The 15,569-nt window shown below is 49.0% G+C and overlaps 1 protein-coding gene across 2 annotated transcripts in view; it reads left to right on the top strand.

The window, feature by feature from the left end:
* Positions 1-15,569, top strand: part of CNGB3 (cyclic nucleotide gated channel subunit beta 3) — a 1,205,394-nt gene that overhangs the window by 1,130,388 nt on the left and 59,437 nt on the right. The window contains exon 18 of one of the 2 annotated variants that reach the window (XM_069621307.1): positions 3,036-3,222. In XM_069621307.1, the coding sequence (XP_069477408.1) occupies positions 3,036-3,222 (187 nt within the window). The remainder of the gene's footprint in view (positions 1-3,035; positions 3,223-15,569) is intronic. The other variant, XM_069621308.1, reaches the window with a different exon arrangement.

The raw sequence follows: 15,569 nt of genomic DNA, 5'->3' as shown, positions 1-15,569 counted from the left end.
CTGTAATTAGCGCCTTTCGCATTCCCTTTGAGCCCTATGGGGGCTCAAATGAGAATGGGGAATGGTTGGTTGAATGGGGACTTACCGGTTCCGCACAGGTCAGAATGTCCCTGTAAGTCCCCATTCACCCAGACCGGGCACGGACCCGGGTTTGGAGGCAGACATGGTGCAAATAGCGCCATGGCTACCTCCAAACTCGTATGAGGCCCTGTGTCTCCGAGGTACTGGCTTTGAGCTCACGTAGGAGAGAGCACTTTACTCTGAGAGAACTGATATGCCCCTTGCAATTGATGATGCTATAGATATTCAAAAGGCCTGTGATGAGCTGATCTGCTTACGGCCTGAACCAGAACATGCAAGAACAGACAATCCTGAATGTGTGTTAAATAGTAAAAAGGGCTAAATGAAATCCTCCCTTATTGTTATATCAGTCACGGGGGAAATTGAGTTGAAGGCCAGTTTTGTCCCTCCTATTCAGACTTTTGTAAATGGATGGACGCATTGGACAAATGCGCTGAAGATCACTGTCCGGTCAAAATTGATTCATCTTGTCAAACAGATATTCGACCTCTGTCTGGGGAACCTCGACATCTGAATGAAGTGGATAGTTGCTGCCAGACAGATGGTCAACTAGGAATAATTAACATTTATTCACAGACTCTTCTAAATGTCCCTGGTGGTATGGTCATTGATACTGTGTCTCCTCCTATTGCCATGTTACCTGTTTTACCCTCTGAAGTAAGCAAGCGAATGTTGGTTTCTAAGGCCCCATGTTTGGATGTTGGAATTAAAGATAAATCTGACCTCCAAGCGGTCTACAACCCGGCAAAAATACATATGCTCCAGGCATCTGTGAATCAGAAAATCTTTCATGCCGGTGCCCATAGAGAAGACCACTAGGAATTTTGTCGTGGACCACAGGAATTGTATTATTACTTATATCGAGAAGCCTTGTGGGAATGAACCAAGAGAGGCCCTGGGAACAAAGGACTAGCATGGATTTGGCAAAGAACTGGGCCAGGAGTGGTCAGAAGCTCCGACCTGAAGATCTGTGTGGAGATAAATGACTGGTGCACCCAAGAAAATAAAGACTTTATGTTGGTAGGATGTGGGACTAGCAATTTACCTTTTTTTCTCAGTATCTGTCGCTATTTGCCCAGAGGCTCCTCGAACCTAAATCTTATAGTTAATTAAATTTAGGTTTTATTTCTTGTTTAGAATATTTTATTATGATCCCTTTTCTGTTGTTTGTGGTTATGTTTTGTTTTTAGTGCTCTGATGCCTGCGGGCTCCAGCGCTATATAAATATATAAATAAATAAACAGATCTTTAAAACAATCCATGGACTTTCCCCACACTACATATCTGCTCATCTCACTCCCTACTCTCCTCCTCGCTTGTTACTATGATTCATGGCTCAGATCCTTGCCACTACTTGAGCCCCCTGCGCTCACTCTCATTTCTGCTCTCTGCCTCTCCTCGCTCCCCTACTCTGGAATGTTCTTCCTCTTCCTCTCCATGCTACTCCAACTTTGCCACTATTTAAATCCAACCTCAAAGCCCTCCTCCTTTCTGAAGAGCCTGTTTCCTAGCACTCTATGCTACTCTATCACCTTGCTTCCCTATGTCCCTACCCTCACGCAGTACCCTATAGCACTTTTTCATCACCCCTCCATCCGTAATTTAGCACTTCTTCAAGTATCCCTTTCCTATGTTATTCTGTCCTGTCCTCATCCCTGGTTTATGTTTCCACCTTCCCCTGCAACATCTGATCTTCAAGTCACATTCTCTCGCCCCGTTGTGAAGGACCCATGTCCTCCGCTCTGTTATCATTGTTAAATTTTGCATGCGTTTTTGTGCCAAAAATGCCTTGTTTTCTTTCCCTATGATTTCTATAAATAAATAAACATTATGAGCATGTACCAAGGAACTGCTCGATGCCACATGAGTTCACACATTATTAATGTGATGTAAGATGTGTATACCAGTTTTTAATTAGCTTATTCATGGACTCAGAATAAACAGTGCTACAAGCTGTGTCCCATGATAACTGGAACACATTGGGCCTCATTACGAGTATGGCAGTAGCCGTGCCTGTAGTACAGGCACAGCTGCCGCGGGTATTGATTTTTATCCGGCGTCCAGACAAGGGCAATTACCGGGTCATTACGACCTTGGTGGACGCGGTAATTGCCCTTTTCTGGGCACCGGTAAAAATTAATCCCCATTCCCATTTGAGCCCCATAGGGCTCAATGGGAATGGGGAGGGTGGTAGCCACGGTACCGTTCTTAATGGTACCGTTGCTACCATCAAGTTCTGCTCGCGGGTGCCGGTACGGCCACCCGGTAAAACCTGGTGGCTGTAAGGGCACCCGCGAGCAGAACTCATAGTATGGTGGTACGATAACAATGGTGCCAGTAGCGATACCGGCGCCATTGTTGCCTTACCGCCATACTCGTAATGAAGCCCTATATAGTCCTCCAATTTTAATGGGAAACGTAATGCTACAGGTACCAGAAGGAAATAAAAAAACAGGACTGGATAACCCTCACGGCAACATTGGAGGCGTCTAAATACAGTTGCACCACCCTTATTGACTAACATATGGATGATAATTCTGCTATAAGCATTGAGCTTCATTATGAGTATGGCGGTAGCAATGAAAAATAGTTGCAATAGAATTACGGCCTTTTTTACCACTCTATTTTTTAAGGTAAAATGGAGGAAATACCTCTAGGATTGGGAGTTTGCTGCCGTCCACACTCGAAATGAGGCCCATTGTCCTGTATCTATAAATATAGAATAGTCATCTTCTGGAGTAATTAGCACTACTCGGATTTGACAGAGCTTTTATTCTAATTAAATATTTCACGTCGGATTGTAAATAAGGAACTTGGTTTCTGCTGCCAGTGTAACAACACTATCCATTTCCCAGAGGTCATGTAACAAGTTTGGAAGCCATTGTCTACACGTTTTCAAGTCAGGACATTGATGTGAGAAAATGTATGATTGTGTCCATCTTTCTTTTTCACAGAAAACTAATGAAAGGGAAGGACAAAGATACAAGACCGACGGTTACAGCAAAAGGCTTTGCCCACTTTGCCCACTTGATACCGCAGAGGCCAGAAACTCCCAAACTTTTCCAAACCATTGTATCTGCTGCTGCGGGAAGGCAAGGCTTCAAACTGCTACACAAACTGAAAAGACTGCACTCTGCTAAAGTAATTTTATGGCACTTTCCTCTTTTTCAAGGGGAAAGAACCTTGAATTGTTGTTCAAGGAAACAGCTGGCTTTTGGGGGGGGGGGGTTATATTTGCAAACCTGTACGTAAATGTCTGACTGGAAAGATGTTCTGTGCCTTTGACATATAAGCAAATGTATCAGTCATTTTTGCACAATTTCTACATTGACAGAGTAACTTGTCAAAAACATGTTGCTGGAGACTTATTTGGAGAATAAGAGCGACATGTAAATAATATGAGTGTGTACAGCAGTTCTATTCTGAGTTCTGGTAGCGGCTGCATCTGCATCTTGCCTAGTTGTCTATCCGTAGGTAGTGCCATTCTGACAGCAGCCGTTTTGCTTGGTTAATCCTGGATGGTAGTTCGGTGGTGCTAACAGATGAAAGCATGCATTTCTCAGACAATAATGGAAGCAGTGTAGTAGAAATAGTTACTTGGTACTGTTTTGGCTGTCATATTTATGCTATATTTATGCTATTCGATCTTGTTTATCAGAAGATATTCCGATCAGGAAATATAGTGACATATGTGAGAGAGTCCCCTGCCTATCCTTAGGGTGCCTGGTGGGGTAGCCATGCAGGTGCCACTGGCCACTAAGCGATATTGGGCCCACTGGCTTGCCAAATCATGCCATGGTCAGCTGTCCCTGTTGCTTTAAGGAAACGTCTGTGGTTGAAAACCCATGTGAACCAGCAAAACACCTCAGACATGTGGAGACCCAACAGTTACCCCCTGCTGTGTTGGTAAAAACCACCATCAGCGGTTCTGATATTCTACGGTTCTTAAGGAACACTCATGTTCCAAAGGATACGTTTCTGTGTAAATCTTCTATTACAAGTCCGGCAGCCTGGAAGTCAGGTTCCAGTAATTTTGTTAGTCCCCATTCCCACGGAGTCCCATAGGACTCTATGGCAGTGAGGACACGTAAGCACCGGCACGGTTGTTAACAGTGCCGGTGCTTCCGTGACAGGTTTGCTTACTGTGACCGCGGCACCCAGCAGGGTCAGACCTGTTGGGCACAGTGGCTCTGGCAGGCAAACCCGTACTTTGCCGGTCTGGAAACAAGGGTGCCCGTGTGCTTAGCGCCACCCTTATTTCCGGACCTGCAAACTTAGCATGAGGCGCATTGTGCCTTAAGGCAAGCACAAGTTTGCATTCAAATGCACATGATGCATCGACCTAAATAAATGAACTATGGCCTAACAGCATAAAGACAGAGATTTAACTCGACCTGCCTTATATTCTTTACCATTCATTGGGACACCCAAATTTCATTTACTTCACCAATGTTAATAATTCAGGTGAGGCCTCTATGCAACATGCAACAATCAAAGACCTTCTCTGTCCCACACAAGGAACACTTTTCCAGGTCTAGCCTTTCAAATACTTTCCGGATGCTGAAAGGTGACTGTGGAGCTGGCTCCACTGCAAGGTGCTTTTCCTTGGTGCACCTGCCACTTCAAGTGTCCATATATCCAACGAAGATCTGATCGTCCACTTTAGTTCTTTTTACCATTACTGGCACTGTAGATTTACTCTCCCAGGCAGTCTGCTTGGCTGCATTTTAAGCAGAATGCAGTATGACCGATTTGTATCAGGCTTTTTCCGTGTTTGCGATTGCCACATATGCTTCCCCATAACTTCCTCAATAGCCGTTGCATGCCTCTTCACATCACTTGCGTGCCCACGCCCCTCCTGCCTTAACGTCATCATTCTGCCCTTAGCTGTCTCAAAGGAGTTCCGGCACCTGCCACCTCAAGTCTGCAGCTGTGGTCCTCCGCCACTTCTCACACTGTGTTAGATTCATGCAATCAGGACCAAAGGTGGAGCATACAAGTCGCACGCGTGGAAGCACCACTTCAATGTTCAATGTTCCCATCACAGCTGGGAACTAACCGGACTAATACTGCATCCAGCTCCTGTGGACCCTTCTTTATTCATATGGGTATCTGTGCTTTCCGGTGGGCACCATTTGGCACTCAGCCCAGCTAATCTCTGGAACAGACCTGCTCTGTCATCCAACGGTGCTCTGGTAACACTCTACTAGCAGTCCTTACTTTTCTCCCAAATTAGGCCTCTTGGAATTTTTCCTGGGTGGTGGGCCTTCTTCTGGGGGGCAGTGGGTCTTGTTCTGGCTGTATGCCCCACCACATTGCCTCTGGTTCATTTGCTGGCCCTCCGGTGGACCATTCATTTCCAGTATACTATTGTACTTCTTAAGGAACACTCAGGAGCCATGAGGTAAAGTTCCAGGTAAGTCTTCTACTTTATTTCATGTCAGTTACAGGTATTAAGATAAGTGCGCTAGTAAATGGACACATTGGCACCACCATCCAAGCAGACCCAAACCAACTGACACTAATAAATCCCCGGGTGGGAAAACAATTTACTATGAGATCACCCACTTTCAAGACATCACCACACACACACACGCACAAACATGCTGACCATGGAGAAGGTGCATAAGATACCACATCATTCTTAGCTGAAGGGTCTGTATTGTGAAACAGACTAGGGGGAATGGGGATAATCATATCCTGTCTACAACGTTAAGATATCTATGAGACTACAGGAGGTAGGAAAGCATATGATCGGTAAACTTCAGATATAGTGCCACCATCACATACTTAACTAGTAGAAGTACCTTTGCTAGTAATGGCTAAAGAGGGAGGACACTGGCATGGCTGATAGATTCCATCAGGAGCCATGGGATGTGAGTTCTGCCACAATGACCCACTCTTAGCACATCTACAGGAATGCTTCTAATATTGGCCGTTGGCCCAGATTAAGGCTGTAGGAGGCCAGGGCCTGGCCGATCCAACAACAAGTCTTATAATACTGAACACATGAGTGTAATTGAGCATGGGCAGTCCCAGTGAACAGGCCTACCCACAGTAAAAGCGGTGGGCTTTTGGGAGAAGAGAAATGCTCTTAGACGCAATAGTGGAAGAAGGTTGGAATGTGCACAAGGCAAGAAGAAGAACACGAGGAGTGGTGTTGGAGAGAAATTAGTTGGAGAGGAGAGGCCAAAGGGCAGTGTTGGAGGGTAGAAGTTGTAGAAGGGGAGGTGAAAGTGGGAAAAACGTAAGAAGAAGAGGAAATAAGAGTTAATAAGAAGATTGAGAGGTGAAACATCAGGAGGAGTGTGGAAGAGGATTAAACATGTATGGGGTGGTGGGCAGGAACATCACGAGTGAGTAGGATGGTGAGAGAAGTAAGGAAGAGGTGGTGAGGAGAAAGCTTAGGAGGAGTAAAGTGGAGGAGCTATCTGTTTTGGAGGAGGTTGGAGAAACCACTTTGAGAACCAAAAGAAGGAGTATGTAAGGAGAAGATTGGAGGATAGGTTCAGAGGGACAACCAGGAGGAGGGTGGAAGAGAAGTTGTGGATGAGGTGTTGGAAGAGAAGTGTGATAGAAAGAGGTTGGAGAAGAAGGCTAGAGAAATTATCAAGAGAGGGTAAACAGATGGCAGAGCATTGTGGAGGACAACAACATCCAGAGAGAATAAGTGAAGCTAGTAGAGCTGAAAGGAAAGCAAAGCGTGTCCCTAAGGCACAAAAGCATTGTGAGTCAAAAAGGTAGACCACGACAGGGTGCTGGGGAGTAAAGCCAGGACCATGAGATATGGATGTGGAACACAAAGACAGTTACTGGGCCTCATTATGAGCATGCCAGTCCGGTAGCAACGGTGCCGGTAAGCCTACCAGCACCATTATTACCGGACCGGCACACCCCCAGTATGCGGGCGGCTGCCGTCCCGCCCGCAGACTTTATGTAAAGCACCGGCACCCTTATTAACGGTGCCGGTGCTTCCGTCATCCCCATTCCCATTGAGTCCTATCGGACTCAAATGGGAATGGGGATTTACATTTTTCCGGCGCCTGACTTCCAGGAACACCAGGGTTGTAATCCCCCAGTGTTTCCGTGGAGCCAGGCGCGGGAATAAATCACAACTCTGGCGGCAGCCTGCTGGATTTACCGGCACGGCTACCGCTCGAGTCGTAATGAGGCCCACTGTCTGTAGAACCAGCCAGGCTACCTTGGCACAAACTTTGGGTACCATTCTACCAAAACCCCATCCCAACGTATGTCATTACCGAAGCCTGATGAATGAGACCATCTGGGCGTGGGACCTTGAGGTTTGGTCTGCAAGGTATCCAGATCGAGGAGCATAGAATGCTAATCTACAAAGCCAAAATGGAAAGTTGGGGACACTGAAATCCCATCACTCGGATTGAATGAGTTTTTCCAAAATATTAAAGTGGGACCCAAAGGTTCACTGCGGTAACCCAGAGACTGTTGGTTTGGATGAAGACGAGATTATGCAGAGCATTTATTATGTTTTCCAAATAGGCCCTTTGTTTTGTAACTATTCCCAACAAAACCCCTATCATTCATTAAAATACTACTTTTATGCCTGTCTTGCATTGATTTACCTTCACCTTTTGACATTTGGTGTCATAAGTGAGATCAGTGGGGACTGATTTTGAAGTTCTACCACTCCCACTTTAGGGGATTGTTAGAGTTACTTAACGAGCCAAACTCCCCCTCAAGGCAACCCCTCGGTCATCTGACATTGATAGTATTAAGAAAGTGGAAAGTCCCCCTGGGGTCTAGGCTCTGATCTCCATTAGCTTTCAGATACAGTGCCCGTTGGTGCCTATCGACAGATAGTGGCCAAGCCAGGCCTGGCCATAAAGAATGGCATTGTTGTTGGGACCGTTGTAGTGGATGAAAAATGAAGGAGGAGAGTCAGGAAAAGACATGTGTGTAGTCCATGTACAGGGCCTAATATTTTAGCTAGACAAAATCTTCCTTCAACCTTCCCTAACAGAGGTTATGGAGCCGCGTGACAGTGACTGTTGGGAGAGAGGATTTGGGTCATTACACTCTGCTCCTGCACAGTGTCTCAAGACAGAAACAAGTTAGTTCCTTTCTCTTTGTCCCAACTTTCCTTTGGCCCATAGAAATGACCTGTCCCTCCAGCCTGCTGTCGCCTACACTATATCAAACGAGGAATGCAAGAGTAAAATATGCCTTTATTTTGTTGACTGAAGGGATGTACATTATAAAGGTAAAAACAATTTAAAAAGGGATGGCCAAATCTGACAAACAATTTTGCAAGCCTCCTTTTTGGAATGCTTTGCTCGACCTGGCCCATTCCAACCTAACAACAGGTTGTCACAGTGTGGCAAAAAAAACAGTAGCATCTACCGTCTCCGCATTTGTCAATGGATAGAAATTACAGTGAAGAATGCACGATTTTCTGGTTAAAGGCTTGGAAAATCCACACAAATGGCCATCTGATGACCAGTGCAGATATTAATCCAGACTCTGATTCAACCATAACTTTGCAGAAGATGATCCCAGAAAAACTGAAGAGTTACAAAGCACATGGTGAACTTGCATGCTTCAAGGAAGCATTTATATACAAGCGCTGAAAAGTAGGCCATCATGGAAGGAAGCCAAGAGCCACACATACACACCAGTAATCGCTATGTTTGCAGTTGCAGAAGTGGGATAGGCCCCACAGGTAAGTAGTAGCACAGGAAATAATGAGCATACATGCATAACAGCGGCCCTCTCTCCCAGCATTCCACACTCGGAATTCTCATGTCATCATGCATGCAGGGAGGGAGGGAAGACAGAGCAGATAGAAAGTGCATTACAACAGCAAGCAGCAAAGAGACAGCAGTCATGTGCATTAGATTGAGCCACCCTACTTATTACAAGAGGCCTGATGCATTGCAGTTTAAGCACAAGTTACATAAAAAGAACGTTATTATGAAAATGTGAAAGCAAAGTGAAAGCAGAGTAAGCCCACAGCGTCTGCTGAGAGTTTTGCCTCTCATCTAAAAGGATTTGTTAAGGCAGCTATCATGGAGTGTCACAAAAAGTTTATACCTGCCAAGTTTAAAGTGCCAGTGTTAGGGAGAATTGTTTTTTTCCATCCTGCCAAGAGTGGGACTCTTTTTCTCCCACTCTTGGACATGAATGTGTGTAATTCCTTTGAATGTCAATGGCCCTCATTACGACCCTGGCGGAAATCGAAAAACGATGGCGGAAATGCAATACCGCCATCGAATAGCGCTCGGTGCGACTATGACCCGTCACCGCAAAGTACGAAGCCATTAGCGACACCGTAGTGAATGCCAACGCTAACTGCACCAAGCACGCGCGCGCGCGCCATGCCAAACCGCAAACACCACCATGGTGCAACGGTACGCCAATTCCGACCCTAGCGGACATGTACCTAACGCCATCAGGCATGGCGGAATGTACCATTCCGCCATGGCGAGAAGTACGGCATCGCGAATCAACCGTAAACGGCCCCACTGAGTGCCTGTACACCGCTCCCTGCCCACAAAGTACAACTCCCCGTAGGTGCAATGAAGCCACAATGCAACCATTGAAATGTACAAGTCACCCATGCATGCCAACGAACAAAAGAAACACAACAGGGGCCAATGGGAGCTGCAGGGCACAGATGGCACGAATACAGAAGCCATCCCAATGGACATGACCACAGTCCCCCACCAAGAAACGCACGCAAACACAGGCACCTGTGACCAGCAATATACCGAAAACCACATCATTCAACCAGTCCACCTGGCTGACCGGCATCTGTTACACAAAACCCAATCCCCCGCCCCTGAGCATGACAACATTCAAACTGGCATATTGGCAGCCCCCATCCCTGACCTCACTGGGCTTCGTAGGCAAACGCGCACAGCACAGTACCACGCAACTAAACCCCGAAGCTGGAACCCAATGCAGATCTCCTCACAATACATCGCCCCCCAAATAGGCATATGCCACATCACTTGCAAAGAAAAACGCTACACGGGCCAAATCAGAATAGATATTTATGCACATCAAAATCACCAAGCACATACAGCCATCAGGCCATGAAATCCAAAACACCAATCACCAATGTGGGCTGCTTCCGCAAGAAATGACCAGCCACTACCTGTGTGTCGCCCTGTTCCCCCATGGTACACAGAGCCACATTCACGTCCGAAAAGGCAACATGGAAGCGCACAGAACCGCAGGGCCGTCCCAATGGGGAGGCACTAGTCCAGCTGAAAGGCCGAAATGTTGCTCCGAGCCACCAGTACTGCGTAAGGGCATGTGGGCCATTGGCGATCGTCCCATAAGATCGTAATGCTGCTCCACTGATTAACACGAAGCAGCAGGTGTCGGGAGTAAAATCCATCTGCAGGAGTGGCATACAGATGGCAGTGGCAAAAGGGGAGGAGATACCTGTCAACCAAAAGAAAAGAAAAAGAACAGAATGGCCATCAGAACTACATACCAACAACTCACTTCAATGATCACACGAAATCCACAGCCATATGCATGCTAGCCCACTCCAAAGGAACATCACCACCCCAAAACCACTTGCGACTCATAACCATCTATATCGAGGTGCAAACACCATCGCAAACGAGTGTCTGAGGGCGCCTCGAGACAGGGAGGGCTCAACAAGGCCAGATGGACGATGGTCCCACTATGGCAGCCCTGCATCACATAGCGTAGGGGAGGCGGATAGATCCCAAGAAGCCCTGTACATGGCAAACTCTGTATCAAATCACCTGCCCATGCATCCATCCATCATTCCCTCATCCCGGGATCAAAATGCCTGAATAATTACTCACATGACATTAGAAACATCCATTGAGTCTGTGCGTTATGCAGCCTGCTAAATCCACAGTGCCCCAGCCCGTAATTCCAGTGTTGTGAAGTAACATGTATTTGGGAACGGACGGCCTCATCGCCCACGTAGCTATTGCGCATCCCAAACTATTCATATCAATCATTGCTCCCTCGCCATGGGCCCTGTCTCAAGGACATTGAACAATAGAACGTTATATTTGCAGTCAGACCTGTGGGCATCTCCTCGCCGCTAGCTGGAAACCGAAAGCGCCGCCCTTCGAATTCCTCATTTGCAACATCACGTCGAAAAGGCATCTGTGGCCGTTTGAAATCACTAATTATCCCATCGAGTGCGGCTGTGTGTGAAAATGGCAACTGCCTTCACCCACGAATGGGACGCCCCGCCCGTCGTTGCAACTCGGTACAGTGATGCATGAGGGCCCACCGTTACTCGAGTACTACGTCCCACTGACCCCTCACAAGTCTGTTCGCGACTGCACAGATAGTATGTGAAACAATGGGACCACAGCAGAATGAACATATCAACCAATCTTACACGGCCATCGGGTACTAATACATGATTGCAATAGCAAGATACAATTCCCCGAATTGCAGCGTTGTGCGCGGGACGTGCTCGGCCAAAGGGGAGAGCAGTTTGCACAGGTGGAATCAATCACCACAGGTGGAGGCCATACAGCCTGAAAACACATAAATTGCACAGCCAGTCTCCTCCCACAACCACACCGAAATGCTACCGGCAGGACTCGCGATGTTGGCCCTGGGGGACCTGATAGCACTGCAAGTGCTCCGACTCCAAGAAGTAGACGAACACCAACTACAACCAGCCGCACGGAGGAGACGCAGGAGGAGGAGGAGGCCAAGGCAGGGCCAGCAAGGCCCACCAGCACAGCCACTACCACCACGCAGGCAGCCCGCAATTCAACGCCTCCGAGCACATCCGTTCAACCTCACTGATGAGCAGATCCACACCCTCTACCGTCTGGACCGGGACACCATAGCCGCCATTGTGGACATGACACAGGCTGACCTTGTCAGCATGATAGATAGCCCAACCGCCATCCCACCCCTACTGAAGGTGGTGTCTGTACTCCACTTCCTGGCCACAGGCACCTACCAGCACACAGTCGGACAGTTGCATGGCATTTCTCAGCCACTGTTCTCACGGACACTATTGCAAGTGCTCGATGCCCTCCTGAAGCACGCAGACGACTACATCTCTCTACCACGCTCGGAGCAGGAAATTACCAACACCAAAGTGGGATTCCATGCACTTGCCGGCATACCGGGTTGCATTGGTGCCATCGACTGCACCCATGTGGAATTGGTCGTCCCACATGCCATGGAGGCCCAGTACCGCAACCGAAAACAATTTCATTCCCTGAATGTACAGATGGTGTGTGACTCCAACAGGATCATTACACATTGTTGTGCCCGATTCCCTGGATCAACCCATGATTCTATGGTCTTGAGGAACTCTACAATACCACGCTACATGGAACGACACGCAGGGAACAGATCCTGGCTACTCGGTGAGTCTCATTACATGCATGATGATGTGGGGTATGTGAATTGGCAATGAACTGCCAGGAAGGGGGGGGGGGGGGTGTGCGTACGTATCAATGGCATTCCACATCATACGTTTCTCGTCCACATACAGGTGATGCTGGATATCCACTGAAGAGATGGCTCCTCACACCAGTCCGGAACCCACGGGACCAGCATGAGGAGGACTACAACCATGCCCACTCACGTACCCGTGTAGTCATAGAACAGGCATTCGGCCTACTGAAGACTCGTTTCCGCTGCCTCAGCAGGTCTGGCGGGGCACTCCTGTACCGCCATGAGAAGGTTGCAAAGATGGTGATGGCATGTGTCATGCTCCACAACATGTGCGTACGTAGAAATGTGCCCATGCCCCCTGACGCAGAACTGCAAGCACCTGATGATGGTCATGATGAGGGTGGGGATGTGGCAGCACCTCATGGAGTCTGCGAGGCACCGGAGGGCCGTGACATTCGTCAGCATCTCATTGATGTATGCTTCTAGCACTCACGCCTGGTGGCTGATGCATGGACACGGGACTCGTGGCACTGCGTGTGTCTGGGACATGCACAATATGGACTGTACGCCTATGATGGCCTAGTACACAAGGATCAATGTCCACACTTCTCATTGGTTGATCGTGCACTTTTTATGGCATATGTGATATCATGTTGAACACCCTATCGACCCGCCACCCAAGTGAGCCCAACACACCCCCTCCACCCTCCTACCTCCCACCCGAACACCAGTGTCCAAAGATGCTCATTGTCAGTGGGCTGTCGCTATTGCATGCCCCCTCTGCGGGTATCAGGGGCACCCCTGCCTGTGGAGCGCAGGTTCCTTCCAGATCTACGTTGGGGGCTGCCCTGGACGGAACTTGCAACGGATGATGTGTCTGCCTGCTCACGTCCATGCATGTCCCTAAGGGTTTGCGAGAGCTCAGTGAGCACACGGCGCACTGCGGCAAGTTCGGCACATACGTCTTTGGACGTCGCATGCAGTTCCCCCCTCAGGCTATCGGTGCTACTCTCCATTTGGACTCTCAGGCTCTCGGTGCTACTCTCAATTTGTGCCCTTAGCGTCTCTGTACCTCTCTCCATTTCTGCCCTAAGTGTCTCTGTTGATGTTTCTATGTCTGCCTTGGTGCCCCCACATTCATCGGCATGGCCCTTGAGGAGTGTGGCCATTTGCTGCTGTTGGACGATTAACTTGTCGAGGGACTGTTGCCTCTGCTGGGCCATGGCCATTTGCGGTGGTGTCACAGAGGGGCTGTTGTCCTCATGTTGCCATGCCACAGGGCTTGTGGGGGATGGCCAGTCGTCGTCTTGTGCCTGCACCTGCGTGGTATCCTCATGTTGTACGGGAGGGGACAGACAGGGGGATTGGGACAGGTCATGGATGGATCTGACCTCGACATCCCCGTCTTCTGTGTCCGAGCATGCTGCCATCAATGGGGTGTCACCTATGGTGCTGCTGCCACCAGAGGCAGTGCCTTCTGTGGCATCCATTGGGGGGACCTGTGGTGGTGGTGTTGTGGCCATGCTGGCTGCTGGGGTGCCTGTTGATGTTCCCTCCTCTGTGCTGCCACCTGATTTGTGCTGCTGCCGTGTCTTGATGCGTGCAGCTGAGGTGGAGGGTCTCTGGCCGTTGGTCTTGGCCCTCTTTGCAGGTGTGCTGGTAGGGGTGTCCTGTAGCTCGTCGTTTGGATCGGACCCTGTGGTGGAGTAAAGGAGGGCGAGGGTTATTGATGGGTCAGTGGGAATTGGAATGGCATTGTATCACATGCATTGGGGTGGTACCTGAGGGTGATTTGGGTCGGGGTCTTGGAGGTGCTTTGATTTGTGTGTGGAGTGAGGGTGCAGTTGTTTGGCAGCCTGCAGTTAGGGTGTGCCTGCTGCACGTGTAGTGCGTGTATTAGGGGTTTTTAATTATTTATGTATTTATTGTGGGTTTTGACGTGCGCTTTCAGGCCGATGTGTGTGGACGTTCTCCTGGACATGTGTTTCTGTTGCACTATGTGGACGCATGGTACTTCACATGGTTGGACTTTGTGGATTTGGCATTGTTTTATCTGGCCCTCCTACCTGAATCTTCGGATGTCTGCACTCCTTTCTCCATCCCTCCGACTCCCTCTATGCTCTCCATTCCGATGGTGGAGGCACAGATTTCTTCCCAGGGGGTCAACTTGATGGGTGATTCAGGACCTCCCCCGGTGGCTGTGGCAATGTTGCGGTTGGCAGAGAGTATGCTGCGGACGCGTATCCGCAGGTCGTCCCATCGCTTGCGGCATTGCTGTGGGGTGCGGGGTGCGGTCCCCACCGCACTTACCCGCTGTGCCACCAGAGCCCATATGGCCTTCTTGTTTGCAAGTGCCGTCCTGGTCATTTGCGTGGAGAAGGCGACGGCTGCATTCTCCTGGAGGGTCTCTGTTAGCACGGTGAGTTCCTCACGGGAGAAGTGGACCTGCCGCTTGCGGTCGCACGCTTTCTTCGCTACTTTTCCCATTTTTCGTGGTTTCGCTAGGGTGGTTGACGGGTTGGGGTGTGTTTCAGGGTAGTGATTTTAGTGGTTGTGTGGTTTTGGTGTTTTTATAGGTGTACGCCGGGATGTTTCCCGTTCCGGGCCCATGTTTTAACTTCCGTTTCCGTATATTTCCGGGCACCGTACTTTCCGGTAGGCGCACACTGCGGTGACCGCTAAGTGGGGTGGCGGTATTGCACCTAGGGCGCCGTACGGCGGCGGTGTGGGCCGTTTTGGGGTCATTTCCGCCATCGCGGACTTTGCACTTCCGCCGTGGCGTGGTGCTCGTGCCCGATGGGTCGGAATGGGCCGCACTTTGCTCCTTCGTACAATGGCGGAAACGCTATTTACGCTGTGGCGCTCCGGTCAGTCGCTTTCCGCCAGGGTCGTAATGAGGGCCAATGTGTTCTATGGACTATGGGGTCTTTTACTCCATAGGGTCTCATATGTTTTGCTATGTGTGTTACACCGCACCCTCCGTGCCGTAACACTGGGGCTTCCTAGCGGACCTCCATCATAGACTCCATACCCGGGGACTGACTACTGTCTCCCCGGGCATTTAAAGTCACCATTGGCTTTACTAGACC

This window comes from Ambystoma mexicanum, chromosome 5q, assembly GCF_040938575.1.
Source record: "Ambystoma mexicanum isolate Mex_15411 chromosome 5q, UKY_AmexF1_1, whole genome shotgun sequence".
NCBI classification, from domain to species: domain Eukaryota; kingdom Metazoa; phylum Chordata; class Amphibia; order Caudata; family Ambystomatidae; genus Ambystoma; species Ambystoma mexicanum.
Note: the sequence above shows the minus strand (reverse complement) of the source record. Positions and strands in the feature narration are given on the sequence as shown.